Genomic DNA, 14,504 nt, shown 5'->3' on the forward strand with positions numbered 1-14,504 from the left:
CCCCCTTTCCACCACCACCACCTTCCTCTCCGTCCCCCATCCCTCCTCCACCCTCCCCTGACCCCCCTCTCTCCCCCCCAGGTATAAGACCTTCCTCTCGGAGGACGCCGGCCCCGACACGCTGGTGGCCATCGTCCACGCCAAGGACCCGGACGGCGACGGCGTCTCTTACGCCATCACGGGGGGGAACGAGGACAGCAACTTTGAGTTGGACAACCAGAAAGGTGGGGCGCAGGGGAACGCTCGTGTTCTCTCCTCACACACGCGCAGACGCGCGGAGCTGGTCGTTCAGATTGACTACTGTGTTGATGTGGTACACCTGGTTGTTGTCGTGGATGACACCGGAGTGTGAGAGGAAGGTATTGAGCCTGGGCTCCGGACCAGTGCTGGAACTCAGAGTCTCTGAATTCCACACAAGCCGAAATGAGTCAGGTGGCTGAGCGGTTAGAGAATCGGGATAGTAATCGGAAGGTTGCTGGTTCGATTCCCGTCCATGCAAATGAGGTGTGTCCTTGGGCAAGGCACTTCACCCTACTTGCCGTGGGGGGAATGCCCCTGTACTTACTGTAAGTCGCTCTGGATAAGAGCGTCTGCTAATGACTACTGTAAATGTACATGCGCGCGGCTTCGACTGAATGATGGGTATTCACTGCTTTCACAATCACAGGTGGGATGCCCAGTCTTTTCTCCTCAGTGAGCCAACCTGAAAACACGTGACTTCAGAATAGTGTAGAAACCTAGCTTTATTGACCTTATTGAACTCAACCATTAAAGGACTGATAGGATAGCCCTCCAGACATTGCCCCCCCAGTCCACACACCCTGCCCCTCTTTTTACCACCCATATGTAAATGTTACTTTCCATTCTGTCAAACAGTAGCCTGCAACGTTGTCCTGCTAGCTAGAGGGCTGTTCTGTCTCTGTGTTGTGTTAAGATATGGAATAAAGATTGAGGCATCTTACAAACAGTCATACATGTCTCTCGTGATGATCAACGATGGCTTTCTTCTATAGAATATACATCATAATAAAAAGTATGATTATATTGACAGTAATCAAACAAAAGGACACTTTTCCCCTTTAATTGGAATGACTAAACCACAATATTGATCATATACACTTTTACACACAGACAGTCCTCTGAAAAAAGGATGAGATCTTATGCAAATTGATTGCAGAACAAACACACACACACACTTGTAACGAGCGTTCATGCTTCTTGTTTCCAAGCACCACCTTTTCAGTGTCTCCGTTAGTCTCTGTCATGCCAGAGAATTCCATCTCAACAGCTTATGTTGTTTTTCCCAAACCAAAGCCATGTAGAAAAGCGAGGAACTGTGTTGGTGTGTGTGTATGAAGACATTTATGTTCAGTCTTCATATTTGTGTGGAGTGTGTGTCTCTCTACACAGCCCCCTCCCCCCCCCCCACCTCATCCTACCTCCCCATTCTGCAAGCGTCTCCAATCTTGTGGTTATCGTTTGTTTACAAAAGCCCCTTCTCGTCACCGAGGGGGAAACACTGGCTAATGCTTAAGCCCCTGTCTGTCTTATCGCCACCTCTGTGCCACTTCGCCGCTCCCCCACAGTGACATACACACACACACACATACACACACACACACACACATACACACACACAGTTGGCCTTTGGCTTGCTCGACGGGTAAAATGTCACTTAAAAGAACTCAGTTTCATTTGGATTGGTAACTCCCCATCCTCCCGCCCTCCCTGACACACAAGCTCACACAGTAACTCGAGCCATGATGAATTGCGCGGTGGCAGCAGAGATGCGCCCGGATGTGGGTGTCTGTACAAAAATCCGTCTCGTGCTCTCTCACAGACGTCCGTCTTTGTCGTCGTTGTTGTTCAGGCATCATCAAGCTGCGGCGTAGCCCGCCCCCTAGGCTGCGAGGGCCCCAGTACGTCCTGAACATCACCGCCACGGACGACAACGCCGCCGGCGGGCCCTACCCCCTCAGCAGCTCCGCCCAGGTTATAGTCGGCATCAACGACATCAACAACAACAAGCCGGTTTTTCAGGAGGTGAGAGGGAGATGGTTGTGCGTGCGTGTGTGTGTGCGTTGATGGGAGGGAGGGGCGCATGTGTGTGTTTGGGAGGAGGGTCGGTGTTTGTGTGGGTTGGAAGGAGCGGGGAGGGGTGCTTTTGGTTTATAGATTTGAAAGGGGTCCAAGTCGGCATGACTACAGTCGTTACTGTACACGGGGGGTCTCCCAGCAACATTGTTGCTAAGTCGTTGTATGTGGGACCCCCTCCGCCCCTCAGTGCCACAACTACAGCGTGAACGCCGGCGTGCTGGAGAACCAGCCTCCGGGGACGTACGTCCTGCGCGTGCACGCCCTCGACGCAGACATGGGGGTCAACGGAGAGGTCAAGTACGGCATCATGCACCGCGACGGAACGTCCTCGGCCTTCGACATCGACCCGGACACAGGTGAGGGAGGCCAGTGGTGGGCGTCTGTTTCCCAGCTTGGGAAGCAGTTTGGTTGTGAGTGTGTGTGTGTGTGGAGGAGGAGAAAACAAAATGTGAGTATGTACCCCCATTTGTTCATTCTGTGTGTGGCGTGTGTGTGCGGGCTAACCTCGTGTTGTCACCGTGTGTGTGTGTGTGTATCTGTAGGTGTGATCGTCAGCACGGTGAGTTTTGACCGTGAGCGCCAGAGAGAGTACGCCCTCTCGGTCACCGCCACTGACATGGCCCAGGAGCCCCTCATTGGCATCTGCCAGATCACCGTGCTCATCGCCGACCAGAACGACAACGACCCCAAGTTCGAGAACAGCCGCTACCAGTGTAAGGTTCCCCTCCGTCACATGTCAAAGTCTGTGACCCTCACCATGGTCATTTCTTCCATGGCTAGTTCACCTACTTTGGCGTCCATTCCAGCTGGTTCTTTGTCAACACTGAAAGGGACTGAAAAAGGGGGAGCTAGAGATGGATAAAGGTAGAGGTTAGCCAGAAAAATTGAGGTAGCGATAGCTTTGGGAATTTTATTAAAAATATGACTGTCATTGTGCTACTTTGGCTTATGGTTGCTTAAGTAATGCAGAATTTTATGGAGCTACGGTATAGTGTGATGCCAAGAGTTGTCCAAGCATAAAAAACAGGGTTCTGTTCCCTGAGCAATCCTACCATTAACGCAATTCTCCCCCAACAAGTGCTTACTAAGCCCTTTATGCTTGGTATTCCACTGAGCATAAAAAATTAATTCCTTTCTAAAACACAATATGGGAAATGAGAAATTCCCTTTCAACCTCTCACTTTCTGGGTCATAGACTTGACGCTTGGACGATTCGTGTCAGGTCTCCCCTTCATGCGCTTGTTTCAGCCTATGTGAACAGGTCAAAGTTGAAAGCTTTCAGAATGGGTCTGGACATCAAAACAAGCAAATATGCATTAAAGGGAATGAATGTTCCGCTCAAGCCTAATCCACTGTCTATGGTTTGACACCCTTCAAGGTTAAGCAATTTCATGAAAAGGTACAAGATTTAACCGGCAACCCTTAACACCCTCGACAAAGTCATTTCCAGATATGGTTTTTAAATCGTCAAGGTAATCCTGGAAAGCTCTTTTAGGCTGATGAAATATTTCTCAACTCTCATCGGTTCTTGTTTGTTTATGTGCGCAAATATGTGTTTTGATAAGCACCATGTCAGAATGCCTTTTCGTCAGATTAGGAAAAAATTACCCCGACCAAGCCAGAGTGTGCCTTATTAACTATTTAGCGAGGAGATTGAAATATTTCTCGGATGCGGATTCATTTCGAGATGCTGTGAAAACAGGAAACTGTCGGTTTTAAGTTTTTTCTTTTTCTTTTTGTTGTTGCCTTTGATGTTGCAGTTGTTTGTGTCTGAAATGTTGGAGGAATATTAATGTACCGCCCAAACCTCCCCCTTCCCTCCCCCTGGCAGACTTCCTGCGCGAGGACACACCGGTGGGGACTAGCTTCCTGCGGGCGGCGGCGCACGACGATGACCAGGGGAGTAACGCGGCCATAACCTACTCGCTGTCAAGCCAGAAGCCAGCCTACCTACACATCAACCCCAGTACGGGCTGGGTGTACGTCAACCACCCCATCTCACAGGTGAGCACTAACACTGGCTCTGACTCAATTGATTTTTGGCAGAGTGTAGAATTGGCCCTGTTTCAATACTCTCTAAATGCATCCTTCTAGAAAAGCGAGGCCCTTCTTCTCTCCTCCCTTCACCTCTGATTGGAGACGGTCATGGAGCTCAGGGAATACTAACCAGTCAGACATGGTCCAGGTGTTTCAACAACCTCCTCCTACGCTCCCTATTTTCCCCTTTGTGTGTGTGTGTGGGTGGGTGTATGTGTGTGAGCAGTGGTTGTTTGTCTGCACAACACTCCGTCATAACGTACTGTATGTGCATCTGCGAGCACCTGCTAGATTATGTTTGGCAGTGGTGTTTTGTGTGTGTGTGTGTGCGTTTGCTAGTCCTTTGTGTTCCCATCTTCTCAAGCTGATTCCCTGCATGGTCTTGATATCATCCAGTGAGACGAACACACACCTCCTGTCTCTACGGTCTGCTTGTGTGGAAACGTATCAAACATGGCAAGTTTGAGAACAACAACAATACCCCCTGTCTCTCTATAGACTTATATATAGCTGTTCAATGTTTCTTACCAGAAGCCTAAGGGGGAGGTATTGTATTCGCACATGCATACATGCATTAGTGAGTGTGTGTGTGCATGTGCTTTCGCATGTGTGTTGAGTTTGTTAATGTCTTTGTTTTTGTGCGTGTGTTTGTGTTGGTTCATATCTTTGAGGTTGTGTGTGTCCGTGCTTGTGTGTGTGTGTGTGCGGGGGCGCACGTGTGTGTGTTGTCCGACATTTCCTTGTCTTCCTCCAGGCACAGGGAGAGTTGACACGGTGCAGTGACATTTTATTTATAGGGTTGGGCTTTGTCTACCCTGAGCTCCCCTTCCCACGGTTTATTGTCTTTTCTCGCCCTCTCTCTCTCGCTCAGTTTCCGGTGCTTTCTTCTCTACCCCTCCTTGCCTTTCTCTTCCTGCTAATTTTCCTTTTCACTGTTCCTTCTCAATTCATTCCATTTCATTCATCCCTAGCCCTCCCAATCACCAGTAGCTGTCTTTTCGAAAAGAGGTGGGGAAGGAGAGAAAGAGGGAGAGGGAGAGAGAGAGAGAGAGAGAGAAAGAGGGAGAGGGAGAGAGAGAGAGAGAGAGAGAGAGAGAGAGGGATGGAGAGAGAGAGAGAGAGAGAGAGAGAGAGAGAGAGAGAGAGAGAGAGAGAGAGAGAGAGAGAGAGAGAGAGAGAAGGAGGGAGGGAGGGAGGGTAAAGGGTGGTAGAGAGAAGAAGAGAGGGAGGTAGACAGAGGTAGAGAGAGCGTTAGGTGGGTAGAGTGTCAGGGGGGTGAGGCTACAGGTGACCACTCAGTGAAATATTCATGCCTGAATCCCATCCAACACCTTTTTGCTCTTAACGGAGGTCTCCGCCTGAGCTTGACGCAGACGAGCTTTGACGGGCCCACTGGGAAAAGAGGTCAAGGGGGAATTCCACAGCAGCACCCCACTCTCTCGCTAGACTCACTGACCTTGGTGTCATTTCATTAAAAAACCTTCCTCCATCCTTCTTTCCTTCCTTTCATCCTTCCTTCCTTTCTTTCTGCTTTTCTTCCTTCCTTCTTTCTTTCCTTCCTTCTGTCGTTCCTTCCTTTCTTTCTTTCTTTCTGCTTTTCTTCCTCCCCCAAGTGGGTCAGACAGGAGTGTTGAAGGCTCTGGTCTGGATGGAAGGTGGAACGGAGGGTCATAACACTGACAAAGTGTTGAGGTTCTAACCAAACCAAACGAAGGTTTAATGAGAACGCTCCATACGCCACGGTCATCTTCAAGAGGCCCTGGTCAGCAACACGTCTCAGGGTCAACCATGTCTCCCCCAGTGTGATGATCTGTAAACTCACCCTGACCCCCCTCCCCCTCTCTCTTGACCCCGTGTAGACATCGAGGATCAGCCAGCAGATCGTGGCCACGGACGGGGGCAACCGGAGCAGCTCGGTGGAGCTCACCGTCATCATCACCAACGTCCACAACCAGCCCCCCCAGTGGGAGCAGTCGGAGTACTGGGTCACCGTCCCCGAGAACACCGTCCGAGATGCCAAGATAGTGGTGGGTGAAAACAGCCTCAGTGAGGACCACCGGTACCTGTGAATACACACCCGCTCTGGAATGGATGTTGACTCGGGTGTCATTGCGCGTGGACTCGTCGTGACGGATGAATGTAGAAGCTGTGTGCGTTTTGGGTGTGCGTTGGGTTCTGGAATGTTGCATGTAGCCCCCCCCCCCCCCCCCCCCCCCCGGACAGACGGTTCACCTACCTGGGGGGGCGGGGGGGGGGGGAGTGGAGGGGGGAGGGTAGAAGTGGGTCTTGTGAGACCACCCGGGCTTGTACAAGCAGCCTATTCATCAGTTAACGAAGCCTTGAGGTGCGCTGGCAGAAGCTCTCTCCTTCCCCTGTCATCAGCATGTTTAGCCAAGCGCTTCCAAACATTTTTGCACAGTGCACAACCCTGGCTCTGTTTCACCTGATGCGCAAAAAAACTTAAAAAATAAATAAAAACACCACCGAAAAACGCCACATCGCCCTCCTCCATCTCTGTCTATCCCCCCGAGCGCTCTCCTCATCTCGCCCGCGCCGTCGAGGACGCCCGCTTGTAATTTGCTCACGTCAGGAAGGATGGCGTGCTGATGTTTCAAAAGTCTAAAATATGCAGTCCCCCCTCAGGGTGAATTCTTTCATCGTGGCGAGTTTGTTGGAAAATAAGACACAGGTATGCCGGTCGTTTGTATCATAGACATGGTGTTGGGCACAGCTGTGCCAGAGAGGTGTGGTAGACACGACACGAGAGGTGTGGTAGACACGACACGAGAGGTGTGGTAGACACGACACGAGAGGTGTGGTAGACACGACACGAGAGGTGTGGTAGACACGACACGAGAGGTGTGGTAGATGCAGGTGTACCCGAGCTGCATGTTTGTCAGTCCTCAACAGCAGGGACAAAGAGATGGAGGAGAGGGAAGGAGATCAAATTATACACTCGGCTCGTTCAGGCTTTTCAAGGGTTTGTTGTTGCCGAAAACCACACTGCAGCCAGGAAGACGCTTAATTACTGTGTTTGTCCTCAGACAGCTCATGTCCCTGATATATTCAGTGAGAGAGAGAGAGAGCGAGAGAGAGAGAGAGAGAGAGAGAGAGAGAGAGAGAGAGAGAGAGAGAGAGAGAAAGAAAGAAAGAAAGAAAGAAAGAAAGAAAGAAAGAAAGAAAGAAAGAAAGAAAGAAAGAAAGAAAGAAAGAAAGAAAGAGGGGGGGCGGATAATAAAGTCTGCCATGCTGTATACGTGAACCTTTTCACGCAGGTGCAACCTCCAAAATGTCTCCCCTGTTGTTCTTCTTGCCGACCTTCTCTTTTGCCATGTTGAGCCACCGCTCCAAACTTGGTCTGCAGCCAAGTCAGGCTCTTCTCAGTTTCTCCTCTCCATCGCTCCATCTCTCCTTGTTTGTCCCCATCTCTCTGTAGTTTTCTCCTCCTCAGAGCATCAATCTTTCTCCTCCTTGGTCATGCCTCTTCCCCCCTCTCAGGAAAGTGCGTTGATGGCGACTAATGAGACAATAACACCCCCCCCCCCCCTTCACATACACACACACCCTCAGCCTCTTCAAAAGGGTGAAGGAGCCCATATAACTGATATGTAGATTTATCTCTCTCTCCCCTCCACCTCGATCTCCCCGATTGTTCGCTCGTTCGTTCGTTCCGCCACCACAGCGTTGATTGCAGCAAGGTGGGCTGTTGCTTCAGATTTAGCAGCGCTAATATGATCAGTTAATTACACTGCTGCCAGGGATGAGACGAAGCAACAAGGTTGAGGAGAGGAGAGAGAGAGAGAGAGAGAGAGAGGGAGAGAGACAGAGAGAGAGAGAGAGAGAGAGAGAGAGAGAGAGAGAGAGAGAGAGAGAAATCAACATATCAGTTATATGGGCTCCTTCACCCTTTTGAAGAGGCTGTGAGTGTGTGTGTGGGTGTGTGTGTGTGTGTGTGTGAAGGGGGGGGCGGTTATTGTCTCATCAGTCGCCATCAACACACTTTCCTGTCCTCTCTTCAGGAGGTGGAGGGCCAGGAGGGTGTTGTTGTGCTGTTTGTCTTCACGAGGGCTTTGGAGTGAAGTGGAATGGAGTGGGCAATCTATCCGTTTGGATAGGATCTGCTGTAAAACTGTAGTCTCAAAAAATATTCTGGTCACAGTAAGACAATTACATTTTCAAGTTGTATAATCTGTACATTGTGGTTAAAGTAAATATTCATACTTTTACATTATCTAGTTTGTTGCATTACACAATAGTAGCATGTATGTGTCTCTCCAAAACCATAAAAGTTGTTTCCAAACTTTCGACAGGAACTGTAGGCTATGAAGACTATATATTGTACATCATTTGCCATCCTCATGCCAAGCCAGTTAGTTTGAAAGACATTCAGCTTCATACGTGCAGCACTAAATAATCTGACACCAATGATATGTTAGTAGAAAGTTGCTACTCATCTTAAAACCACGCATAGACCTATAGTCACACATTGATGTAATGACACGTCATTTGATCTGAAACGCATCCTTTCACCCGTTTCATTGGTTTCATTTACAGTTAGTCATTTAGCAGACGCTCTTATGCAGAGCGACTTACAGTAAGTACAGGGACATTCCCTGAGGCAAGTAGGGTAAAGTGCCTTGCAGAAGGACACAACGTCATTTTTCACGGCCGGGAATCGAACCGGCAGCCATCTGACACCCTGGTTAGTGTGATGGTTCCCTGAGCTGGGGATTGAGTACACAGTTTTTCCAATGGTGATTCACGCTAGCTTTCAATTGGTTAGACAAACAGTTTAAGAGAACCCTCGGGAGTTTCCATGGCTGTAGTCCAGTCGCCCTCCTGTTAACAGAACAAACTTCTTAACATTCCCAACGCTCAATGGAGGATATTAACAAACAAACAACCCTTTATATTTCTCGCGTACTCTTTTCTATGACTTTTCTTCAGTCCTCCCCCTCTCTCTCTATTCCTCTCCCCCTGCTCTTGTTCTCTCACACTCACCCATTCTAATGTATCCACTAATATAACTAGAACAACAAAGCACTTCAGAACAATTACATTGAGTGGTTCCCTCTCTCTCTTCTCTTTCTCTCCCTCGCTCTTCTAAGTACAGTATTTACTCCCCGGTGTGGGGTAACTGTAGCAACTGACTGTTCAAATCTGTTCTGTGCTTTGGGAGCCTTCACAGTAATTCATCCTTAGAACTCTAAATACAAATTAGGCTTGTTAAACAGTATAATGCATTCATTAGCATCGCTGAGCTGTCTTGTTGTGCGCGTTGAGTGCCTCTATTCATGTACTCCCTCGCTTTCTCTCCATCTCTCCCTTTTTCCCTCATTCTCTTTTTCCCCTCTCGCCTCTACTCTTGCATCCGTGTATCTCTCCGTCTCCCTAATTAAAAAATTTAAATATCGGGCCTCTCATTGTGGAATTATCTCAAGAAAGAATAATTAGTGAATTTCCAAACCCAGTAATTGCAACCTTGAGGAAGTAATTAAGGGGCCTTGTTCTGTAGCATGCCAGCAAGATAATAGTGCATCAATCCCATCATGCCACAGTTCTGCGCTCCCCCCACACAATGCAACAAGCAGGACGATGTGGGGGGCGATATCAAGGTGGGATACAAGAGGTTGGACAAGTTTGTATTTTCTCAGCAGATAATCAAAATGTATTATTAAAGCAAAACCCTTGTTGGCATGAATATTCCAACGCAGTGAGTTTCTCTAAGTAAAAGTTTTAAGAAAGCATTATTGTGTCTAGTTTTTTTCCCTTTGTAAACTTGAGGCAGACGGGAAGTAGGCGGTGGGATTTATTTCCAAAGGGCACTTGAGATCTGGAGACCCCCATGGACTAGAAGGCACTAACATGCTAGTTTGCTAGCGCTGGTTGAGCTTGGGCTTTGCTCCTCTACTGAGTCGTAAAGGGAAGTCTGAGAGCTTTTCGGTGTCACTTTGTCTTCAGGTGTCCTCCCAACTCTCTCTCTCTCTCTCTCTCTCTCTCTCTCTCTCTCTCTCTCTCTCTCTCTCTCTCTCTCTCATTCTTTCTGTAGCTCAGAGACAGGAACACACAACACGAAAAATGACTACCTTCTGTTCATGTCCTAAACTTCAGAGTTTTTCAATCTAGAAATCATCGTGGCCTCTCAGAGGGTCAGAGAGATGCTTGTCATGACCGTGTCTTCACTTTGTTTTTGAAACAGAAAAGTTTCCTGGTTCTTTTTCTTTTTTGAGGCTCTTTAACTTTTCAAAAGTTCCCCAGACTTGTGTCCGCTGATGGCGGGTCACAGTTCACCCTTGCGTAACCAAGGAGGCAAAAAGATCCATTCTAAACCATCTAGATTTTCCAGTTTCTCAACTTTTTGGTCAGAATCCAAGAACAGTGCCACCGCAGTCAATGAAAAGATTGAACGCTTGTGTTTTAACAACACAAAGTCAAAGGCTACCACTCTATTAGAACTCTCCGTGTTGTAAGCTCTTTCTTTCTGTGCATCCTAAATGACCTGCTAGGCAGAATATGCTGAGGCTTGGTATTGTCATCCGTTGAGCAGTGAGGTGTGTATGTGAGTGTGTGTGTTTGCGTGTGTGTGTGTTAGTGTGTGTGTGATCAACATCTGTGCATCTGTTCTTTTATACTCTGTTTGTCGGCACAGAGTGGTGACAGAGTTTGATGGTGTGTGTGTGTCTGACCAAATGTGTTTGTGTGTTTGTGTGTGTGTATGTGGGTTGCCATGTGTGTGTTTGTGTAGGCGTACGTTTGGGTGTGTGTGTGTGTGCGCGTGCTCTGGCTCGATCGAAGCAGAATGAGCGGGGTACTGGGGTTCATTCAGCCATGGCTAATGCAATCCTTCCATGTCAAGGTTGTGACTCTCTGACTGGGTGGCAGGGAAAGGACAACATGAGTCTTAAAAGCTCCCTGTATACACACGCACACGCACACACACAAGTGGTGCAGCTTTGTGGCAAGGCAAGGACAACTGTCGGTGGCCAAGAGAACATGGGTCTTAAAAGCTCTGTGCACTTGTGCTTCCTGTTCTTGTAGGTCAGACCATTTCATTAGGGACACTGAACACAAACACACACACACGCACACACACATGCACACATATGCAGACAGACAGATAGACTTAAAAGGATGTCCCATTTCAACCCCTCTTTCAAGAGGCCACCTGTCTTCTCACATGGCCATAGATGGTAAGGACTGCTGTTGAAGAAGTCTTGAATTCTTGAACAGACTTAAATGCGTAAATGTGCATGAATTGCAGTGTTTGCCACATTGTGTTATTGTTGTAACAGCTGTTTCAATTTATTTATGTTATTCGTTTTTAGGGAACCCTTGAAGAAATAGACAACTTTGCCTCAGACAGTATATGGCCCAAAAATGATTTTGTTTAGGACAATGTTAATCCTGCCGCCCTTGGTTTTGTTTAGCATCTGTCCTGCATGGAGTGGATGGAGATATTATCATAATATCCTTCTATTACAAAAGTTGAGAAGAAGTACACATACAGGCTATTAAGTCTGGGAAGTTGAACTGTCATTTTCATTGCAGAAATGAGGCCATGCAACACTTGCGGAAAGTTTAAAAACTTTTTGACGAATCTTCAAAATTGTCAGATTTGAGAAGAAATCGAGACAGAAAAATAATTGAAGAGAAAGAAGGATTGATGGTTTTTCTCTTTCTGATTTTTTTTCACCGCCCTGTGTCAGATGTTTCATATAAAACTGAAAAGAAAGTCTCTCCAACTAGTCACAGCTGACCATACTTATACTGGCAGGAAGGAAAAGGGGGGCATCAATAGCCGTGACACCATGTCTGTGAAATCCCATCGGTGGGCCCCCTCTGTGCTCAGGTGTGCGTTACAGCGATAGACTTCCCCATATAATTTCCTGTCACTTTGGGTTCTCTACGCCCGACAAATTCCCTCAGAAAAGGAGGAAGAGATTGGGAGCATTGCAAAAACCATGCAGCCTCCCTTCAGAGCAGAAAAGTCCAGTGCTGATTTTCTTTCCGTAGAAGTGACTCCATAACTTGTCAATATCAGTTCAATAAGAACGTTGATGGATGGTGCTGGGAGTGTGTCTAATGTATTCCTCCACTGGAGTCAGCAGAAGGAAGAGTGACGTTTGTGCTGATTTCGTTAGGCCGGCTTGCTAATAATGCTAATTATCTTAGCCAGCTTTGGCCAAAGCTAGACACTTTTGTTTGTCATTGGCTCTTTTTCACTAAAACCCCGTCCAAGATTTTTTTTCATCTATGAGACTTTACAGCATGCCCAAGCAGTTTTCATTTAGTCCCCTCCTCTTCTTGCTTGGGGCACACACACACACACACACACTACATTCACTGGCACCCAACCACACGCACACACTCTAAATCCTGCTGCCTCACATTTTGAAACACAAATGTCCCCCCCTTTGACCTCTGCTCTCTCCTTTCCCCCCCCCCCCCCCCCCAACAGACCATTAAGGCAACCTCCCCCCTGGGTGACCCCAGAGTGACCTACAACCTGGAGGAGGGCCAGGTTCCTGAGACCAACATGCCCGTGAGGTTCTACATCAAACCCAACCGGGCCGACGGCTCCGCCTCTATCCTGGTGGCGGAGAACCTGGACTACGAGACCACGCGCTTCTTCACGCTCCGCGTCCGCGTCCAGAACGTTGCGGCCGTCCCCCTGGCCTCCTTCACCACGGTCTACATCAACGTTACAGGTGGGAAGGGAGGCTGCGTGGGTATGTTTGTGTCTGCACACATGCGTGTGCACATACGTACCTGTGCACCTGTGTGTGTGTGTGTGTGTGTGTGTGTGTGTGTGTTTGTGAGTGAAAGTGAGGACAGGTTGAGAAAGACAGAGCCAGTTGGTTAGCTAATAAGGAATGGTGAGGTGCTATTTGAGGTGAGGTACAAGACATGCAAAACACCTAATATGAAGTGGAGACAGAGCAGTAAAAAGCAACAGCACAATAATCCATGGGAGCCTTTTGGTAAAAATAGGTAATCAACCAGTGACAGAGAACTCTAGCGGCTAGCACTGAAACTTGATTAACCATGACTCATCCACCCCCAATAAATGTCTCTGAGGGGAATCACAAGAACAATTTAAGAAAACAGAACAGAACTTTTAATTATTTGACTTTTGGATAGTTGTTTTTCTTGTTTTGGTTTAGAAACTTTTCAGTGTTGTTATGTTGGGAGTTCCCGAGGGACACTGAAAGCTCCAGAACACAAGTTGCCGTTACCATACACTTGCGGGGATAGAGCTAAACTCCTGTTTAAAATTCTTTACCTCGGCTTCGCCTATTCCACAGACGTGAACGACAACGTTCCCTTCTTCCTGTCCTCCACCTACGAGGCCACCGTGCCAGAGGGGGCTGAGATTGGCACCTCTGTGGCCCAGGTCTCAGCCACAGACCTGGACTCTGGACTCCACGGATTGGTGAGGATAAATCCAATGGATCTCTAACTACATCTCCCATAAGGCCCCTTCATGGGCACGACAATGGCAGCTGTCATCGAGTCACAACAGGGTTTTTTGAGGTCTTACTTAATTGCTAGGTCACCTCTCAGACATTAGCAATGACTTAACTCGGAAGTCCCTCTTTCACTCCTTCCCCCTGTGGCGGTCCAGATCAACTATGTGATCCTGAAGGATGAGAGTGGAGACTCCCAGTACTTCAGTATAAACTCCCACACGGGGGTCATCCACACACGGACTTCCTTCGACCGCGAACAGAAAGGCTCCTATCTCATAGAGGTCCAGTCGCAAGACAGCTCGGAGTCAGCCAGACCTGGACAGCAGGGTCAGCCTAACACAGGTGGGTTTCACCACACACACACACACACACACACCATGTACTGATCACTTTGGCCCCTATTACGAAACCAGTCAATGGCACAGCACTTGTTCCCTAACTGGGCAGTGTTAGCAGGAACACTCTCTTTTTCCAACAGATCTACACAAACACATACACACAAACACACACACACACATACCAGCTGGCATTGTCCCTGTTGTGAGTGCATCCAGATGAACTTCATTCATTAAGATGTCGTTAGCCATGTGCTAATGGAACAGGCTAATGGCTGCTCTGGGTTTTGGGTCAGTAATGACCTGCACATGGAGGTACAACAAAAAAACGATGATTTCACAATCATCCCACGACCACGAGCCGCCAAGGTCTCCACAGACCAGTCAATACAGCACTCTCTATTTATTTGCTTTTTTATTTGTGAAATCAAGATAGTATGTGCCTGTGTGTGTGTACTGTAAGTGTATGTGTGTATGCGTGTATGTGTGTGTTTGTATGTGTGTGTGTGCGTATGTGTGTGTCTGTCTTGTGGATGAGCTGGTTCACTGTTGTTGTTTTGCCATC

At 48.0% G+C, this 14,504-nt stretch overlaps 1 protein-coding gene across 1 annotated transcript in view; it reads left to right on the forward strand.

Annotated features, from left to right (window-relative positions):
• Nucleotides 1–14,504, forward strand: part of LOC146300816 (neural-cadherin) — a 95,315-nt gene that overhangs the window by 56,021 nt on the left and 24,790 nt on the right. The window contains exons 7-15 of the mRNA XM_084669743.1: nucleotides 82–224; nucleotides 1,871–2,043; nucleotides 2,285–2,453; nucleotides 2,640–2,810; nucleotides 3,929–4,101; nucleotides 5,994–6,161; nucleotides 12,593–12,842; nucleotides 13,440–13,567; nucleotides 13,760–13,946. Coding sequence (XP_084525869.1) covers nucleotides 82–224; nucleotides 1,871–2,043; nucleotides 2,285–2,453; nucleotides 2,640–2,810; nucleotides 3,929–4,101; nucleotides 5,994–6,161; nucleotides 12,593–12,842; nucleotides 13,440–13,567; nucleotides 13,760–13,946 — 1,562 coding nt within the window. The remainder of the gene's footprint in view (nucleotides 1–81; nucleotides 225–1,870; nucleotides 2,044–2,284; nucleotides 2,454–2,639; nucleotides 2,811–3,928; nucleotides 4,102–5,993; nucleotides 6,162–12,592; nucleotides 12,843–13,439; nucleotides 13,568–13,759; nucleotides 13,947–14,504) is intronic.

This window comes from Hypomesus nipponensis, chromosome 2 (genome assembly GCF_054491055.1).
Source record: "Hypomesus nipponensis isolate SF chromosome 2, ASM5449105v1, whole genome shotgun sequence".
NCBI classification, from domain to species: domain Eukaryota; kingdom Metazoa; phylum Chordata; class Actinopteri; order Osmeriformes; family Osmeridae; genus Hypomesus; species Hypomesus nipponensis.